The sequence below is a fragment of the Drosophila serrata genome, unplaced genomic scaffold, assembly GCF_035046125.1.
Source record: "Drosophila serrata isolate PLE 108 unplaced genomic scaffold, ASM3504612v1 contig_275, whole genome shotgun sequence".
Classification (NCBI taxonomy): domain Eukaryota; kingdom Metazoa; phylum Arthropoda; class Insecta; order Diptera; family Drosophilidae; genus Drosophila; species Drosophila serrata.
The window spans coordinates 558,165-574,197 of NW_028257173.1; the positions used below are offsets into that span (position 1 = coordinate 558,165).

The 16,033-nt window shown below is 38.2% G+C and overlaps 1 protein-coding gene across 6 annotated transcripts in view; it reads right to left on the reverse strand.

Annotated features, from left to right (window-relative positions):
- The window catches only part of CadN (neural cadherin), a 117,057-nt gene that overhangs the window by 71,955 nt on the left and 29,069 nt on the right, over nucleotides 1–16,033 (reverse strand). For 3 of the 6 annotated variants that reach the window (XM_086834921.1, XM_086834919.1, XM_086834917.1), the window contains exons 3-8: nucleotides 7,348–7,798; nucleotides 6,145–6,361; nucleotides 5,145–5,930; nucleotides 4,392–4,625; nucleotides 4,140–4,331; nucleotides 605–795 (exon numbers count right to left, since the gene is read on the reverse strand). In XM_086834921.1, the coding sequence (XP_086691047.1) occupies nucleotides 605–795; nucleotides 4,140–4,331; nucleotides 4,392–4,625; nucleotides 5,145–5,930; nucleotides 6,145–6,361; nucleotides 7,348–7,798 (2,071 nt within the window). Of the gene's footprint in view, nucleotides 1–604; nucleotides 796–2,088; nucleotides 2,280–4,139; nucleotides 4,332–4,391; nucleotides 4,626–5,144; nucleotides 5,931–6,144; nucleotides 6,362–7,347; nucleotides 7,799–16,033 lie in introns of those variants that run through there. The other 3 variants (XM_086834920.1, XM_086834918.1, XM_086834922.1) reach the window with 2 other exon arrangements.

The window sequence follows — 16,033 nt, forward strand, 5'->3', positions numbered from 1 at the left end:
CTTTTGATTTTTGTCTGTGACATCAAAATATTATTTTGGCAGAATAAGTTTAAGTGCTAGAGCAGTTTCTTACATTAAATTGCCAAACATAGTTTTCTATGGCCTAAAAAGGAGTTCAAACCCCGATAAGCTTGACTATTCTATCAAAATAAAGATAGTACAAAATTAAATGTGCGGTTAATATACAATGTGAGAGTTGTGCAGTTGTGGGATATAATTGTGTACATTTCACTGGTGCAGTTTGGAGTGCTTTTTTAAATGATTTGGGGAATTCTAGGGGACAGATGATTTAGGCGATAATGGCAGTTGGGTGAGCACATAAATTAACCAAGGATTCGAAGAAAATGTTCTTCAAGTTCAAGCTAACATCTAAGGAATATCTAGAGTAAACATTCAGAGCACACAAATTAACGGCAAGACACAACACCAATAACCAATAAAATTTGATAAAAAAAAGAAGTAAAAAAACACCTTTAAAAAGATTTAAAATGTATATGTCTTAAAAATGAACTAATCAAAATGGAATGAAATTTATTTCATTTTATGAATAAATGCTGTAGTTTTTTTTTTTGTGGTTAACTTTTTGCACGAAAAATGAACAGACCTGGCTTTGATCGAGACGACTTTGCCGCCGACGGGCATATTTTCCTTGACATAAATGGGCCCATAGACGGTATGATCCCAGACGGGCGGATTATTGGCTCGATCGACCACATCGATCTGTACTTCGACAGTACGCGACAATGGCGGATAGCCCTTGTCTTGGGCCATTGCCTCTAACTTGTATGTCTCGCGCTGTATTTTGTATACATTTCGCGATCGACATTTACAAAAATCGTTTGTTTAAAATCAAGCAAGGCGTGGCAAAAATTGACAGACGCGTCGATATTGGTTGGTAAATACGATAATCGTTCAGGAAAAGGCAAAAAACAAAATGATATATAATATATATATAGTTGGGAACATTTGGTTTCAAGAAGTCTCTAATAAAAAGTGTAAATATAAGTTTCGTTAAAGATAAAAAGTCAAAATGAAAATGATTAACCAACACCTCTTGACGGAAAATGTTAAAACTGAAGGGGAAATTTGGATATTTAAACGAAAAACTTGTAAAGTTGACAAAAAGGTTTCATAGATTTTTATATGCAGTGCAAATTATTTAATATAGTCTCGACCCTAGCCTTCAAAAATAAACGATATTGATATATTTATATGTTGAATAATTATTTGTAGCATTTAAATAAATATTTTAGATATATTCAACTAAATGAATAATTTAAAGAAATGAATATTGGGCTTTGTGCATTTCATAAATACAATTTTCATAGCATACTTTACAGCATTCGCTGCGGTTATATTTCTTTTCGATTTCGATAATTGCTTTTTAACATTTTTGAACACTTTGTGTAGTTACCTTGTTTCTTTTGAGCTTACGTATATATTATATATTAACTGCAACCTTGTTTTTGGGCGGGTTTTTAATGTTAGAGTAGCGTATTCACCAAATGAAAACCAACACCAAAAATTTCATTACGATCCTCACAATATTTCGGGACTTGTAAGGGGGGCATAGTTTTCCTTTTGTTTTCTTTCGAAGGGGAAATTGCACAGATCAAAGGAGGGAAAAGCAAATCCAATGGGTAATGTGTGAGAAAGACAGAGAGAAAAGACTTTGCTTTGTCAAAATTCAAAAGATTTCGAAGTACCACTCTTATAAAAAAAAAGAAATGGTTCTCCTCAAAATATACACCAGAATTTCCAGTAATTTTCCATTTCCATTTTCGATTGGTTTTTCTTGTATTCATTTATCGCATTTATCGTTTTGGTGTGAAACTCGGGGAAGCTTTTACGATATGCCGCCACAAAAAGGACATCCGTAACAGCGAGCGAAGACCGTATGTTAAAAATAAATTCTAATGTTAGCCAATTGCTAAATGCTGTTATGTTAGTTTTAGGGCAGACTGACAGCTGTTAGACTCGTTTTTTAAGTTTTAGTTTTGAATAAAATTTAGTTTATGTTTAGTCTAAGTCTTAGTCTTAGTCTTAGGTGTTAGGTGTTGACTGGGGACTGTTGTTGGCTATACAAACCTTGCCTTAACCGATGTTACAACCGTGCCCACTGTGACATTCTCGCGTATGTGAATGGGGCCATAAATGCTCTTATCCCAAATGGGTGGCTTATTATTGCGATCGACGACATCTAACTCTACATCGACATCGGCGGCCGAGGGCGGAGTGCCCTTATCGGAGGCGCTAACCCTCAAGCGATAGCGGTCGCGCTGTTGATTGATTGTGGGATGGGATTGAGGTATTGATTGAATTTCGTTTGAAGGATGCGACGGTTACAAAATGTTAGCGAACGGGCGAAGTTAATATTGCAAGGAGTAGTCGAGGCCCGAACCCAAAATGTTAGCGTTGGTTACGTTTTTGGGTTTGTGTATTGGGTGTACGTTACGTTACGATTACGTAATTGATGGCATCGTTGTTTAAATGTTTTTTATGTATTTTTCGTATTTCAAAAGTAGTTACAGGTTTATGAAACATAAAAAGCAAATTATATATACAACGAAATATATATATAGAATGTAATATAATAGGATCAGGGATTAGTATATGGTATAGCATGGTTTGAAGGATGGTTCACATAAAAGGTTTGGTCTTTTGACGAGACTATTTCTGGCTCTCATGGGAGCTATCCTAGGATGAAGTAAAATTGGAGCTTCACAACTATTAAATATAGTATACAAAATGAAGTATAGTGTGCTCCTGGAGTTAGTTAAGATTGAAGATTAGCTTACAGTTTTTTAGGATTTTAATTTTTGTTGTGAATTTACAATCTTTTAGGGGGTTAGCACAGTAACACAGTTAACGCAGTTGGTTGCATTTACTTACTGGATAACAACCCTAAATCGTTGATAGTACCATGATTTTGTAATATGTAAATATAAACGGGAAATTAAAAATGAAAACATTAAAATGCCTCAATCAGCTAAGCTCTCAAATACACAGAAATTAGAGAAAATCATACAGTAAAAGTGCAGTTGAAAGGAAAATAGTTTAATTAACATATCCTAATGTACACTTTGGGCCACATTTTTCATGGGCATGCAAAATGAAATGTTCTTCAAAAATATATGTATTTATGTTAAACATTGTTTCAAAAATACAATTTCAACTTCAGCTAAAGGCAAAAAATGTTTTAAGCTGGCAGCAAGAGACCTTCAAAAAGTTTTATAGTCTCGACAAAAATTATTTTGTTTTGGGTATGCTTATGGGATTTTTTATAGGGAACTTTTTGTATTGTTTTCTTTTTTTTTGTTTGGGTAAAAATCAAAAAGTGACATTAAAAAATCAAGCTATGGGAATAAGGAAACTATAACTATTGTTATATTGTACTAATTTATTTGGTTAGAACCTTCAAAAATCGGTTACAACGATGCTCAAAAATATTCGTGATCGTTCTCGGAACGGCGGAACCTTTAGATGCTTCCTTTATGTACATTATCCTTAAGTCTATATAAACCTGGCACCAACAAAAATATTAAGCAGCCCAAACCCCTGATATTTTGGGTTTTTTCTTCTTGTCACATTTTGTGTTAGTTTGATTTGTTTCAAAAAATGTTAAAAATCAATTCGCTTTCTTGGCATTCTCTGCTCGTGTTTAGGTTACTTTCTTTTTTTTTGCCAATTTTACGCACTATAAACTAAACAAAACAATCGATGGAATCAAATAAAAATATTCGTTAAAGGTATGAATATCTGAATCCAGATATCGCGGGATGTGGCAAAAAACTTGCACTGCTTGCACATCAAATTCAAATTGTCCTAAGACTGTTTAGCGGTCTTGTAAAATATTTAAATAGAAAACAAAATAAAGGTGCAGTTTGAAAGGAAACGAAACTAAACGAAAAGTTATATAGATATATAAGTTATTACAAGACGCTTAAACTCTCTAAGGCTTGTGACTTCTTTCGCTGAATTTGTTAGTAAAAACATATGAGCTTTTTTTTGTTTTCGTTGATAAATCATTAAAATTTAAATAATAAGACTCGGTTAGTTAGGATTTTGGCAAACTCAAAATAGGAGGTAACTGTTATTTAAAACATTTTAGGGAATTAACTTGAAAAGCAAACACTTACGTCAAGCGGCTTCTTGAGGACAATCCAACCAGACTCGGCCTGAATTTCAAAGTATTCCAAATCGTTGGGATTGAAGGGAGCAGTCAGACTATACACAATGGCGCCATTATTGTCAGCATCCTCATCGGAGGCAGAGACACGCAGGATATTGGTGCCAATGCTGGCATCCTGCTTCACATTCTCCACATATTTCTAGGGAAACACATAACATTATTAGATATTTCATTATAAAGTATTACATTATAATAATACCTGACGATCGAAGAGCGGTGGATTGTCGTTGACATCTGTGATCTCTACTGTAAAGGAGCAGACTCCCTCTAGGCTAGGGTCTCCCTGATCCGTGGCCTTAACAGTCACCGATACGAACTTGCCATCATCTCCTTCACGATCGAAAACCTTATTGGTGGACACCTCACCGGTTTCCTCGTCCACCGTGAATTTGGTTCCCTTCTGATTTGGTTGCTGAACAATCGAGTATTTCACCTGTCGCACAGAGAACATGGAAAATTGTTTAATGATTGACACAAATTGCGATTAGAGGCAGAGAGGCGTTTGACCTCCGAACACGACATGCACTTTACGGTGCATTGAACTTGGCAGAGCACGAACGAAAAGAAAATTATGGCCAAACCTCGTCATGAAAATCTCTCTCTCACACTCTTTCACACACTCACATGAGTTGGTAATTCAATTAGGTGTGGGTTAATCATGTTTGGTTTGGCCTCAAAACACATATGACGTATAATTAATCTGCCTGTCCGACCACCGATGGGGGAAAGTAATTAGGCAAAGGATAATCAGGAGAGAGGCCTTGAAGGCCTTGAAGGGTTGGTTCGATTATTGGTAATAGCTAGTGGGTACATCTAAATTAGTTAAGTTAGCACAACAACATGACTTAATAATAACATAGAAGGAAAGGTGGTGGTGGCTAGGGTAGATTTTGTAAATGTATTCCTTTGCTAACAAAGCTAACTCTGTTTTATACAATCTTTGGCTCTTTACCTGTCCATTAACACCCTTATCCTCGTCGGTGGCCACCACTTTGATGACGGGACTTCCATTGGGAGCTCCCTCCTCCACCTTGGGGTAGTAGGTACTACAGTCCTTAAACACTGGCTTATTGTCGTTGACATCGGTGATGAAGACCACTACAACTGCGGTCGAAGTGTGGATTGTTTGATCTCCATTCACACAACACGATCCATCGTCCATGGCTGTCACATTCAGTTCGTACTTGTCCCGATCCAGGGATATGGCCTTGTTATGCAAGCGGATCACACCAGTGATATCCTCGATGACAAACTGGCCGGATGAAGTGCCACCGCCCACGAAACCAAATCTCACATTATCACCATCCTTATCAGAGGCCACCACAGTGGTTACCAAGGTATTGGGACCGGCATTCTCATCCACATTTGGGGTGTACACCTGCTGTGAGAACTTGGGCTCCTCATCGTTCTTGTTCTTGGTGTAAACTCGAACCGTGGCTGTTCCTGACTTGGCCGGCTCACCTTTATCCTTGGCCGTGACTATGAACTCATAGTACGCATTATTGTTATCCGCATCCAGTTGCTTGTTGTTCACAATTATGCCATTGGAATCCACGGCAAAGTGGTCATCGGATACAAGATATTCGATTTCAGCATTTGATCCAGAATCAGCATCCATGGCTTTAACGCGAAGTATACTGGTACCCAATGGAATATCCTCGTCCACATTGTGAGCCTGATAATCGGGCAACTCGAATTTGGGAGCATTGTCATTGACATCCGTAACGCGAATAGTTAGCTGGAATAAAGATTTTTAAATTAATTTATGCAGTTTAATATTTAAGAAATGGGAATGTGCAAAGCTTTAAATATTTCTCTTGCTTTATATTAAATTCGTTGAAATAAATCTATATTTACTGGCAACCAAAGCTGTCGCTTTCAGAAGCTGTTGCTACAGAAGAAATACATAAGCTTGCACATATCCCAGCGGGGATTTCCCCGAATTCACTCACATCGACAGAAGTGGAGAATCCGCCGGAATCCTCGGTGGCTGTCACAATCAGCGAGTAGACATGCGGCTGACGCAGATCCTCGAAGTCCAACTCCTTGGCCAACTTGACGATGCCCGATGTGGGTCCAATGTTAAAGGTGCCGGCTCCCTGGCCCTGGGCCTTCAGTGTGTAGCGAATCTCGCGGTCTGCAAAGGACTTGGCCTTTATCGAAATGATGCTGGAAAATCACAAGAGAGAGAGGGGGAAAAGCAAGAAAGTTAGCACAGGGAAATGTAAAATTTGCTTGCATATTTTATGTCCATCCAAGGGCCACTTCAAGCCCTGCATGTGTATGTCCTTGTCACTCGCTCCACTGCCTTTTGACAGTTGTTTTCCCATCAGAATTTCAATGAAGACCAACAAGCACACACACACACATGGAGACTGCGCAGGATAAGCACACACACACAGTAGCACACAGTCTGGTTCACATTGTTATGCATAACTTTTATTGGCAGCCCCACGAAATTTGCATACACTGTAGCAGAAATGCTGACTTAGAATTATGGCTTCACATCTGGGATTTGAGACTGTTTGCATTTGCAAAACTTGAACACAAAGCTCAATCGGACCATTGCTATATTTAATACATTCTTTTTGAGAATGTTTCTTCTTTGCTTTTATTTTAAAAAGAGTTTTGGATAAAGTTTAAGGACTGATAATTATATTAAAATGATAAAATGAAAATAAAGGGGTAACCGTCATTTAACTAAAATAGCAAAATATAAATAGTTTCTAGTGTTTTATCCTAATAAAATTTCTAATTATAATTTTAAACAAGAAAGGAAACTATGCACCCTTGCAGTTTGAAATTGAATTATAGGAATAAATTAGAAAAAAATTTTTATTAAGCATTAAAAATTCTTATTTTTTGAATCGATATTTATAGATATTTTAGATATTAAAGATATTTTATTTTTAACGATGTAAACCCTTATAAAATTTTCCAAAATTTGAAAAAATTAAAGTTTTGTCGGACATAGCTAGATCGACTCGCCTGTTGATGCTGATCAAGAATATATATGATTTATAGGGTCGGTAATGACGCCTTCATAGTTTTATTGACATCCTATCTCAACATTATCATGAAATATATTTTCCTAATTTTCCCCAGTGCTTTATTTCGTGTGTGCGTTATCCCTTTATCCTTTATCTTCGACTTACTCTGAATCCTTTTTCTGGTTCTCTGGTATCTCTGCCTCATAGCTGGGCATATAGAACTGTGGCGCACGCTTGCCACCCACAATCGATAGGCGTTCCTCGGGCGTGCTCTGGAATCGACGATCATCGACCTTGCCATTCTGATCCTCAGCCTTTACGTACAGGACATACTCCATGTCCAGCTGGAAGAGATCTGTGCCTCGGGTCCTCACCACACCTGAACGTTCGTCCACCTCGAAACGTCCGCCAGTTCGATCGCGAACGATAAAGTAATGGATATTATGATCTGTATCCGGATCACGGGCTTGGAGAGTGAACACTGGGGTGTTGGGTGGAGCATTCAATTGCACCACCGCCTGCATGGGCAGCGGCCGATTAATGAAGTACGGTGGCTCATCGTTGACGTCCTTCACCAGGATTATGACCCTCTGGTTGTCCGTGTACTTGATGCCAGCTGAAAATAAGAAAAATGCAAAGAAAATCATAAGAATATGGCTTTTCTTAGTGGGTTTGTTTGTGTTTGTGTTGGCCCTCTGCTTAGATTGCCAAAACTTTTGCCTTTTGTTATTACAACTAATGGATAGTGGTTAGGGGATGTAGAGTTGTCGGAATAGGGGTTGTAACACATCCCCTACTCCTGCTCCCTTCTGTAATTTAAGGCTCTCGGATTACAGTTAAGACCTTCAAAGTGCAATCAGCCGGAAAAGCATTCTCAAGGCAAGGGCAAAATGTTTTTGTTTTAAAAGCTGATAAAATTGTTACAAGTTCTTTATGGTAAATGTTATTATTGGCTGACTTTGGGACTTTTTACATATATGCAAAATTGTATTAAAAGGCTTAAAAGCTTTAGGAAATTTTTAGCTGCTGGCATTAATGATTAAAGTTAAGTTATACTTTTAAATATTTATGGATTTAGTTCTTAGTATTCAGTATTTGGAAATTGGTTTATTTCTTCACCCTTCAGCTTCACTCTTTCTCAATTTACAATATTTTAAAGGTCTTTAGCAATGCTGTCCCAACTTATAATTTCTACTAAACATGCACACAACAAATTTCTCCCACACACAAAACAAAAAAATGGTTAAACTTGTAAAAAATCAATATTAGGCAGTGAAAAGAGAAAGGTAAAGAAGTAATGCAGGGGTCGCATTTTTTTCTTTTCTTCTTTTTCTCTGCTCCCTTTGCAAAAAATGTCTGCACCGGAAAATTCCAATCATGTTGTTGTGTTCTTTCTTGTATTTTTTTTTTGCTGGATTTTTTGTATATTGTTTGTTGTTGTTGGTTTGGGGCAAACAAGAAGGGGAACCCCCAAACTGACGGTCGCTTATTACAGGGGTGTAGAGATGTCTGTGTGGTAGTACGAGGTATGTGGGGGATATATTATATATCTGAATTTAATTTAAGACCATAATTAATATTTGCAAACATAATTTAAAAGTAATGGAATTTAATATGTTTACATTTTATTTGTTAAAAAATTATAGCTTTGGGTATCATTTAGTCTGTAAGCTTGCTAAAGTCTTTAATTTTTATTTTAAAAAAGGAGTAATGTAGGGGTGGTGGATGGTCTGCTGAAGTAGCTGGCAAATAAAGCAGACGATTTACCTGCCACCCCCAACTTTCACACAAAGGAAATTCGAGCGCCTTATAAAAAAAGGGGGAGCGAGTAAAAAACAACAAAAAAGAATAGAGGATAAAAAAGAAGTGAACCAAAATGGGGGGTGAAGCATGTGTAATTTCTCAAGAGCAGCAAAGTGAATTGTAAACAGGTTGGAAAGGCTAACCCTTAACCCGTGTAAGCAAATATTGCAATTGAAACAAAGACGCAGTAAAGTTTTCCAAACAACACGGCAAAAAAATACGAGGGAAATAAACAACATTTTCGCTCAACAGATTGCAACGAAAAAAAAGGAAAAGCTCCTAACGAAGCGCATAAAGAAAATGCCTGGGATCGGTTGGAAAACTCCGAGGGAGCAGGGGCCAGGCGTAAGTTGGCAGAGTTATTTGCTGATTCTTGCCAACTTTTGTTATTTCCCTGCCAGCTTGGTATTGTAACGCTTTTCTATGGCTTATTGTGCTACTGTGGAGCAGGTAAAAAATTGCCAAAGAAATAATGCCATACTACTATATATAAATGTATATATATATATATATAACTTGAAATTTAAATAATATGAAGCGAGTTTTATTGTTATGGCTATGTGTGAGGCGGTACTAATGTGCACTGGGATTGGGTTTTTCGCGCAGAGAAAAGCAGCAGGAGCAGCAGCCAACATGGCGGATTTCCGTGGCGACAATGCCACGATGGCTGCTGGAAAATGGCTGCGGGAAAAAGGGGGAAATAAAATGGAAAATGCCTTTTGTGGCCTGACAGAGGAATAATGCGAGTGTGAGTGTGTGTGTGTAAGGCAGGATTAAAATGCGCAGAGCGAGAAGGATTTTCATTATGTTCGGCGCTACAACAAGCATGAATAAATGTGATTTGTGATTAAGTTTTTCGTATGAGCAAAAACTAATCTTAGTTGAACCGTTTAAAGTAAAGAAAGAGAGGGAGAATGGCTAACATATCACAATAGATTTTAACCCCATAATTTATTTCTTAAAGTTTCAGTAATAAAGACTCTGTGAATATAGGGTTTTGAATGTTAACTTTGATGCATAAAATATACACCTTCATAGTTCAAGGCTTGTATACAAGTTTCAATGAACTCTTTTCTTAATAAAAGTCTGATTTATATTATTTAATGTTGTAGGATATTTCCTATGTATCAACTTGTATTTTATTCCCTGAAAATGTTGCCATAATGAGCCATCTTCTTCGTCACTTAGCTCCCTGCACATTCATTTCAATTTAATGAAACTTCTTGGCACTCTGCGACCCCGTTTTTACACACACACACACACCCCTAAAACCGCTTTCATGGCTTCCTCTTTTCTTATCAGAAATGCTATATACCCGTACATATGCACATTAAGTGACTGTCACACGCGATGCGGACTGAGGAGAGATCCTTGAGGAGTCAAAACCATGCAGCTACTATAATACTCGTAATCACTGCCAAGGGATGCCATTTTCCACCCGCAAAACTCCCCCTTTTTTGGAGTCATAGCGCCATTGTCGTCATAAGCTAGCCAAAGGGATGCAGTGCAGTGCAGGGATCCGCAGGACGAGATTAGGGGGAACTTCGAGCCCAAGGAGCAAGAGTCAGGGGAGAATCGCACACAGAGGTTAGCACTAAATGCAACGCCCAAAAGCAGACGGGAAATATTCTGTAACGGCTTTGTCTCCATTCCCGTTTGCATTGCACTTCAGACGCGCTTTGAGACAACAATGAAAACGAAGGGAAACACGGTTGGAAGGGAAAATCGTAGAAAATACGAAAGGAAAATCAAGTTGAAGATAAAGCTAAAGAGTTGCAAATACTCTAACAGAGACAATAAACTTATTTTCTAAGCTATTTTAAAAGCAATGTAAAAAGGGGATTTTTTCTTCAGAATTAGTAAAGATTGAAATATCAACTTTTATATATTTTATCTTCTATCTTTCTTTCTAATAATATATTATTCACAATAATTAACTAATGACAATACCCTCTACAAATTATGAATATTTTATATGGTAGTAAAAGTAGCCTGAGGTTAAAGTTTTTGAAAACTGCTCTGCTTGCTGTCTCTCTCTCTCGCTCTTCATTCCCTGGATCTCTCCATCCCTTTCCATTTTTGTGTGGAGCAAAAAACAAAACAAAAGTCGAAAAGTGCCAGACTGTCGTCGTGGATAGGAAAACAAAGCTGCTTATTGTTTCAATGGATTAAGTAGAAGGCAGAGTCTAAAGTGAGAGATGCTGCACTGAGCGAAAAGAAAATGCTGGGAGGAGAACTAGAAAGAGAAGGGTATGTCAACGCGAAAGAGAGGGAAAGGGCAGCAGCTCATCATGGCTCAGACGATGATTTTTTAGGGGATGTAGCTCATCGTCTGTGGTGCCTTCTTCAAGTGGGTGCCAGCTTGAACTTTTTCAAGTTCTTCCTCCTTTTTCCTTAGCTTTTCTTGTATTTTCACCCACATATTTTCCCATCCTCCTTAGGATTCCCAGAGTCCTCTGGGCACATTGCCTTTGCGGAAGCAAACCAATCTGTGGGATGTGAGATGCGCGAATAAAAATTGAATTTGTTAGGAAAATTGACAAGTGAAACTTGTGCTACGTGCAGCATTGATATTATTCTTCCAACATAAACACAATTTGTGTGTTTACGTTCCGGAAATGTACTTTTCAATGACCTTTTGACATGTGAAAGTCAAAAGAAAGTTTAAATATTAGTAGACAGCTGAAATAATTATTATTTTAGTAAGCCAAATGTAGGCTTAATAAAGTCGTTTGAGGAAATTAAATTTAAATATTGGTAGAAGCTAAAACTGCATTTGAATGGTTTATTAATATCTTTAAAGTTTAATCTTTTCCTAGCCATAAAGCAACTAAGAACAGATTTCCGCAACAAATTAAGTAAGCATTAAACCTGATAGTTCCCTTTCTTTGGTTATCAGCCACTCGCAAAATCTTCTCGATTTTTCACCACAATTTAACGGCAAGTTAACCTTTATGACTTGCTTGGGGGACCGTGCCTTTTTTGGTTGTCTCCTCCCGTAACCCCGAGACCCAAACAATTGACACCCCACGATGTTCAACATAATCAGAAGGGTCAGAATGCGGTTCGGTTCGGTTCGTGGCTCTTGGCTTGATTAAAATGCAGTCAAGTCGAAACTTTATTCCAGGTACGCCCTCTTCAAATGAATTTCTTCATTTTCCTCTGGCAAAAGAAGGAAAAAACTTGGGAGCAAGCTGGGTTTGGCAAGGGTACGTGCAGGAAATACAAGTACAATGTTGAACAGTTTTCCCCTCATCCCATTTGAAATATTTTTATGGCTGGTGTAATATTTTCGCTGCTGAGAAAGAGAGCGAGCTCTTTGCTTCTTTACGGCCATTCCTTTGCCATGGACTTAATGAAGCTGTTAACAATGGATTCCGGGGGATTCCAAGCAAGAAAGTAGGAAAAAGCCATTGCCAAATATTGAACATACATAAGATGTATGTATTGATTGAAGCGGGCTCCGAGTATCGTAGCTAATTCGGATTGAAGTTCCTTTTTTGCGCGCGCTTTGCCATGATTGCACTGGAGAAAAGTGGCAAATATCCGGCGAAAGAGAAACAGAAGCTGGAATAATCGAATCAGAGAGCTTGAGCAAACTCAAGGGGTTCCTTTTGGAAGAACAGCAAATTGATGGAAAACCCGGCTTGGAGTTGAGGAAATGAGTCCAGGGGAAAAGTTTCTGATATAATGAACTAAGAAGTAAGTTTTGTGTTTTACTTTTTTTGGTAAATTGAAAAGCAAAGGGAAATGAATTAAGATTGCTATTTTGTGTTTCCGTTTATCTTGTTAAGAGAAGTTAAAGAACTCTATTTTAAAATTGATATTTAGTTTTAAAAATGTGTTCAAAATGAATTCTTAACTCTTAAGGAACCAGTTCTTCACCAGCACTAAATGAAAATAATATCTCGCTCACAAATTAGTTTGCAGCTTAATGAAAACAGTTTGTGGGCTTTAAAAATTTGTCAAGGCACAGCCAGATGGCAAATGCTAGATATGCAATCCAAGAGATACAGTCTGAGGAGTGCACGCATCCGAGAGATGCAGCCACAGCGTGAAGCCCTCAATTTGAGATGTCAGTTATTGAGTCATTCAAAAGCCAGGTAAATGAGTTAACTCCCGGACAAGGTGCTTGCTGCATCCTCTGCGGTGGAGAAGGAGATAACTGCCTACTTTCGTATGCAAAACTATGCAAGAAGGCGAAAAAATGAGAGAAAAATGTGCGAGGTCCTCGTCGGGGCTTCGGTGGCTGTTGGGTCCGAGTTTATCTGGCAACAAATTGGCAGTTGCAGATAAAGATAATGTTATGACTTCTGTTGCCACCGCTGCTGGCATCTGACAATTTGCCATAAAACCGCTCACTTTATCAGGTGTCATATTTCGCTCGCACTGTGCTTCTGATAAATAAACTTGCAACTTAAACACATTGCGGAGACATCATTTGACAGGCTTAGGCGGGGACACCAGCCCCCAGACACTTTAATTGCCAATTTCAGCGCAAAAAGAAGAAGGATGGGCAAGAAAATATTGCCAACATTAATAAATTAATTTGTGGGAGCGAGTAAGAGCTGACAGAGGGATATACTCAAGTGTGCCAACTCAATTAAAGTTTACGCAATAAACTTGGAATTGGTGGGGATAAATGAAATGGGGAACTATATATACCAGTCATAAGATGGTAATGACAATATTCTTGGATCATTTAGGAGATGTATAATTAAAAAAAAAACGAAATACTTAATCATACTTCCCTTAATCCTTTGTAATTACTCATAAACTTATTAATATTTAATTTACTTATATAGATTCTTTAAGCCAGAAACAGTGTGACAACCCACTTCACTTAGAACCCTCGAAAATCACTTAAACTTTCAATTAACTTTTCTCACTACAGATTTCCCCGTGGAGGCAAGCTCTATCTTAAAGCTAATCAAACTTGATAAAAATCCATTGTCCTGCCATCCTTTCACCGTTCCTCTGTTCTAGGCCACCTGTCTGCTCGGATTTTTTACTCCAAGCTAGACAGTCTTTTGCATACACAAGCAAATGAAGTGAAATTGCGCACATGGCGGACATTAAGCGAAAATTAATGAAATTTTCCTATGGCATCACCTTGCCTGCCGTGTAGACGCAGTTTTGTGGAGCTTTATCACCGGGTTTTACTCCCCAGCTCCAGCTCCAGTTCCAGGTCCCGGAGCTCCTGCTCATCCAATCCGTTGTTATCCGGGGGCTGTCGTGAGCTTGATTGAGTTTGATGGCGATTGTGCTGCGCCAACTGCGCTGCCTTGATTGCAATTTCAGCCATGATGTAGACCCGCTCGTACCTCCTCCTCCACCTCCTCCTCCGCAGATAACCAGGGGCGTGTGGTGTCACGCCCCCTCTTGCATACCAATCAGGAGGAAGGAGGCTCAAACGGAGAGGAGTAGCTGCCCCCCATCCGCATCTCAGGTGGCAGTCAGTCATTTAAGGCCTCTGGCAATGGCACGAGACATTAGTTTCTCTTCTTACTTTTTTTCCTGGTTATTTTCCTTTTTTCTCCATGCTTTTAGTTAAGCACAGGACTTTGGCTTTTGATTGATGAACCAGCCGACCAGAAGTTGGCTTTAAGTTTCCCCCATAAATTTCACTTTAGTTTTTAGCAGTCAGCTGCCAACGGAGTGACATAGAAATGCACTGAACTGTGGACATTGGAGATAAAATTATGCAGATGGCAGCATAAAAGCGCATAAAGTTCAAAAATGAATACTTCTGAGAATTGATTTTTTAGAAAATGTAGGCCATATTCTAATATTTCTTAGATATATTTATATCGAGTAAGTCAGTATAATAATATAAAATTATTGTTAGATAAATTGAAAAGATCCAAAGTCCCATTTAACATCTCCAGTTTTCTCTCCCCCTTTATAGAGTGCATGAAAAATGTACTCTCCCTTCGATTTCATTGATTTGATTGTTGCCATTTCCCAAGTGGTGCATAAATCAAGCTCTCCACGCCACTTCATTAGGGCTTCAACCACATATTTTTTCCCCCTCAAGCAAAATTCAGCCCTGGAAAAATTATAGTTTTGCCCATAACCATTACCGCATTTAATATGCATTTTTACGAGCCTTACTTTCCAATAATAATAAGCAGCAGCTACAGCCATAAGGAATAATGTAGCCCTCACCACACACACAGACAGAAACACTGGAAAAAGAGGCATTCACACAGATAGCGCACAGAGAGCCCACAAAAGTATGCTATGAAAATTGTAATCATAATCGTAAAGCTTAGCCCATATACGTTTATTCCCGCTGCCTTGTGATTTGTGCCTCGCATGTCCTGCATACCAAAATGCGCAAAATAAAGAGAAAACCGAAATCGGAAATCTCTGCCAGCCGTGCCTGACATCGAGCCACTGGAAATTGCTCAAATTAAATGCAAATACCGAAAAATATTTAAATGTTTCACCGCATTAAGCTATGTAAATTGTTGTCCTTTGGACTGACACGCACTTTCCATTCAATAAAACTGCGACCACACAATGGCACATCAATTTACACACACACACACGCAGAGGGGAAAGAGTAATTGAAGGGGCAGAAGGATGGAAAAGGGAGGCCTGGCAAGTGTCCAGATCAGAACGAAACATCTGGCCATGTTGTCATTAAAGGCCAGCAAACTGACCTCCCAAAAAAGGACAGGGGAAATTCCTATGGTTTACACTAGTTTATCAGGAAAAGGTTTGTAAAGGTACAAATATTTTAGCTTTATTTTCAACAGAAACAAATTATTGTTTATACTTAAATTTGTTTTCGGATTGAACATTGCTTCTTTTCCTCCAATTTCTCACTTGAAATACATCTTCTTTCTTTTAATAATTTTTATAGTGAACTTTTTTTTATGACGCTTTTGCAAAATAAGTTTATTCTCAACCTCTCAAGGTTATTTTTCTGAATCTATATAATCTTCTTACTACTGCTTATTATACAGAAAACCAATTCGATTCATTGGACTCCCATCACCACCACCACAAACAGAGAGTATCAACAATGTCGAGCGTTAAA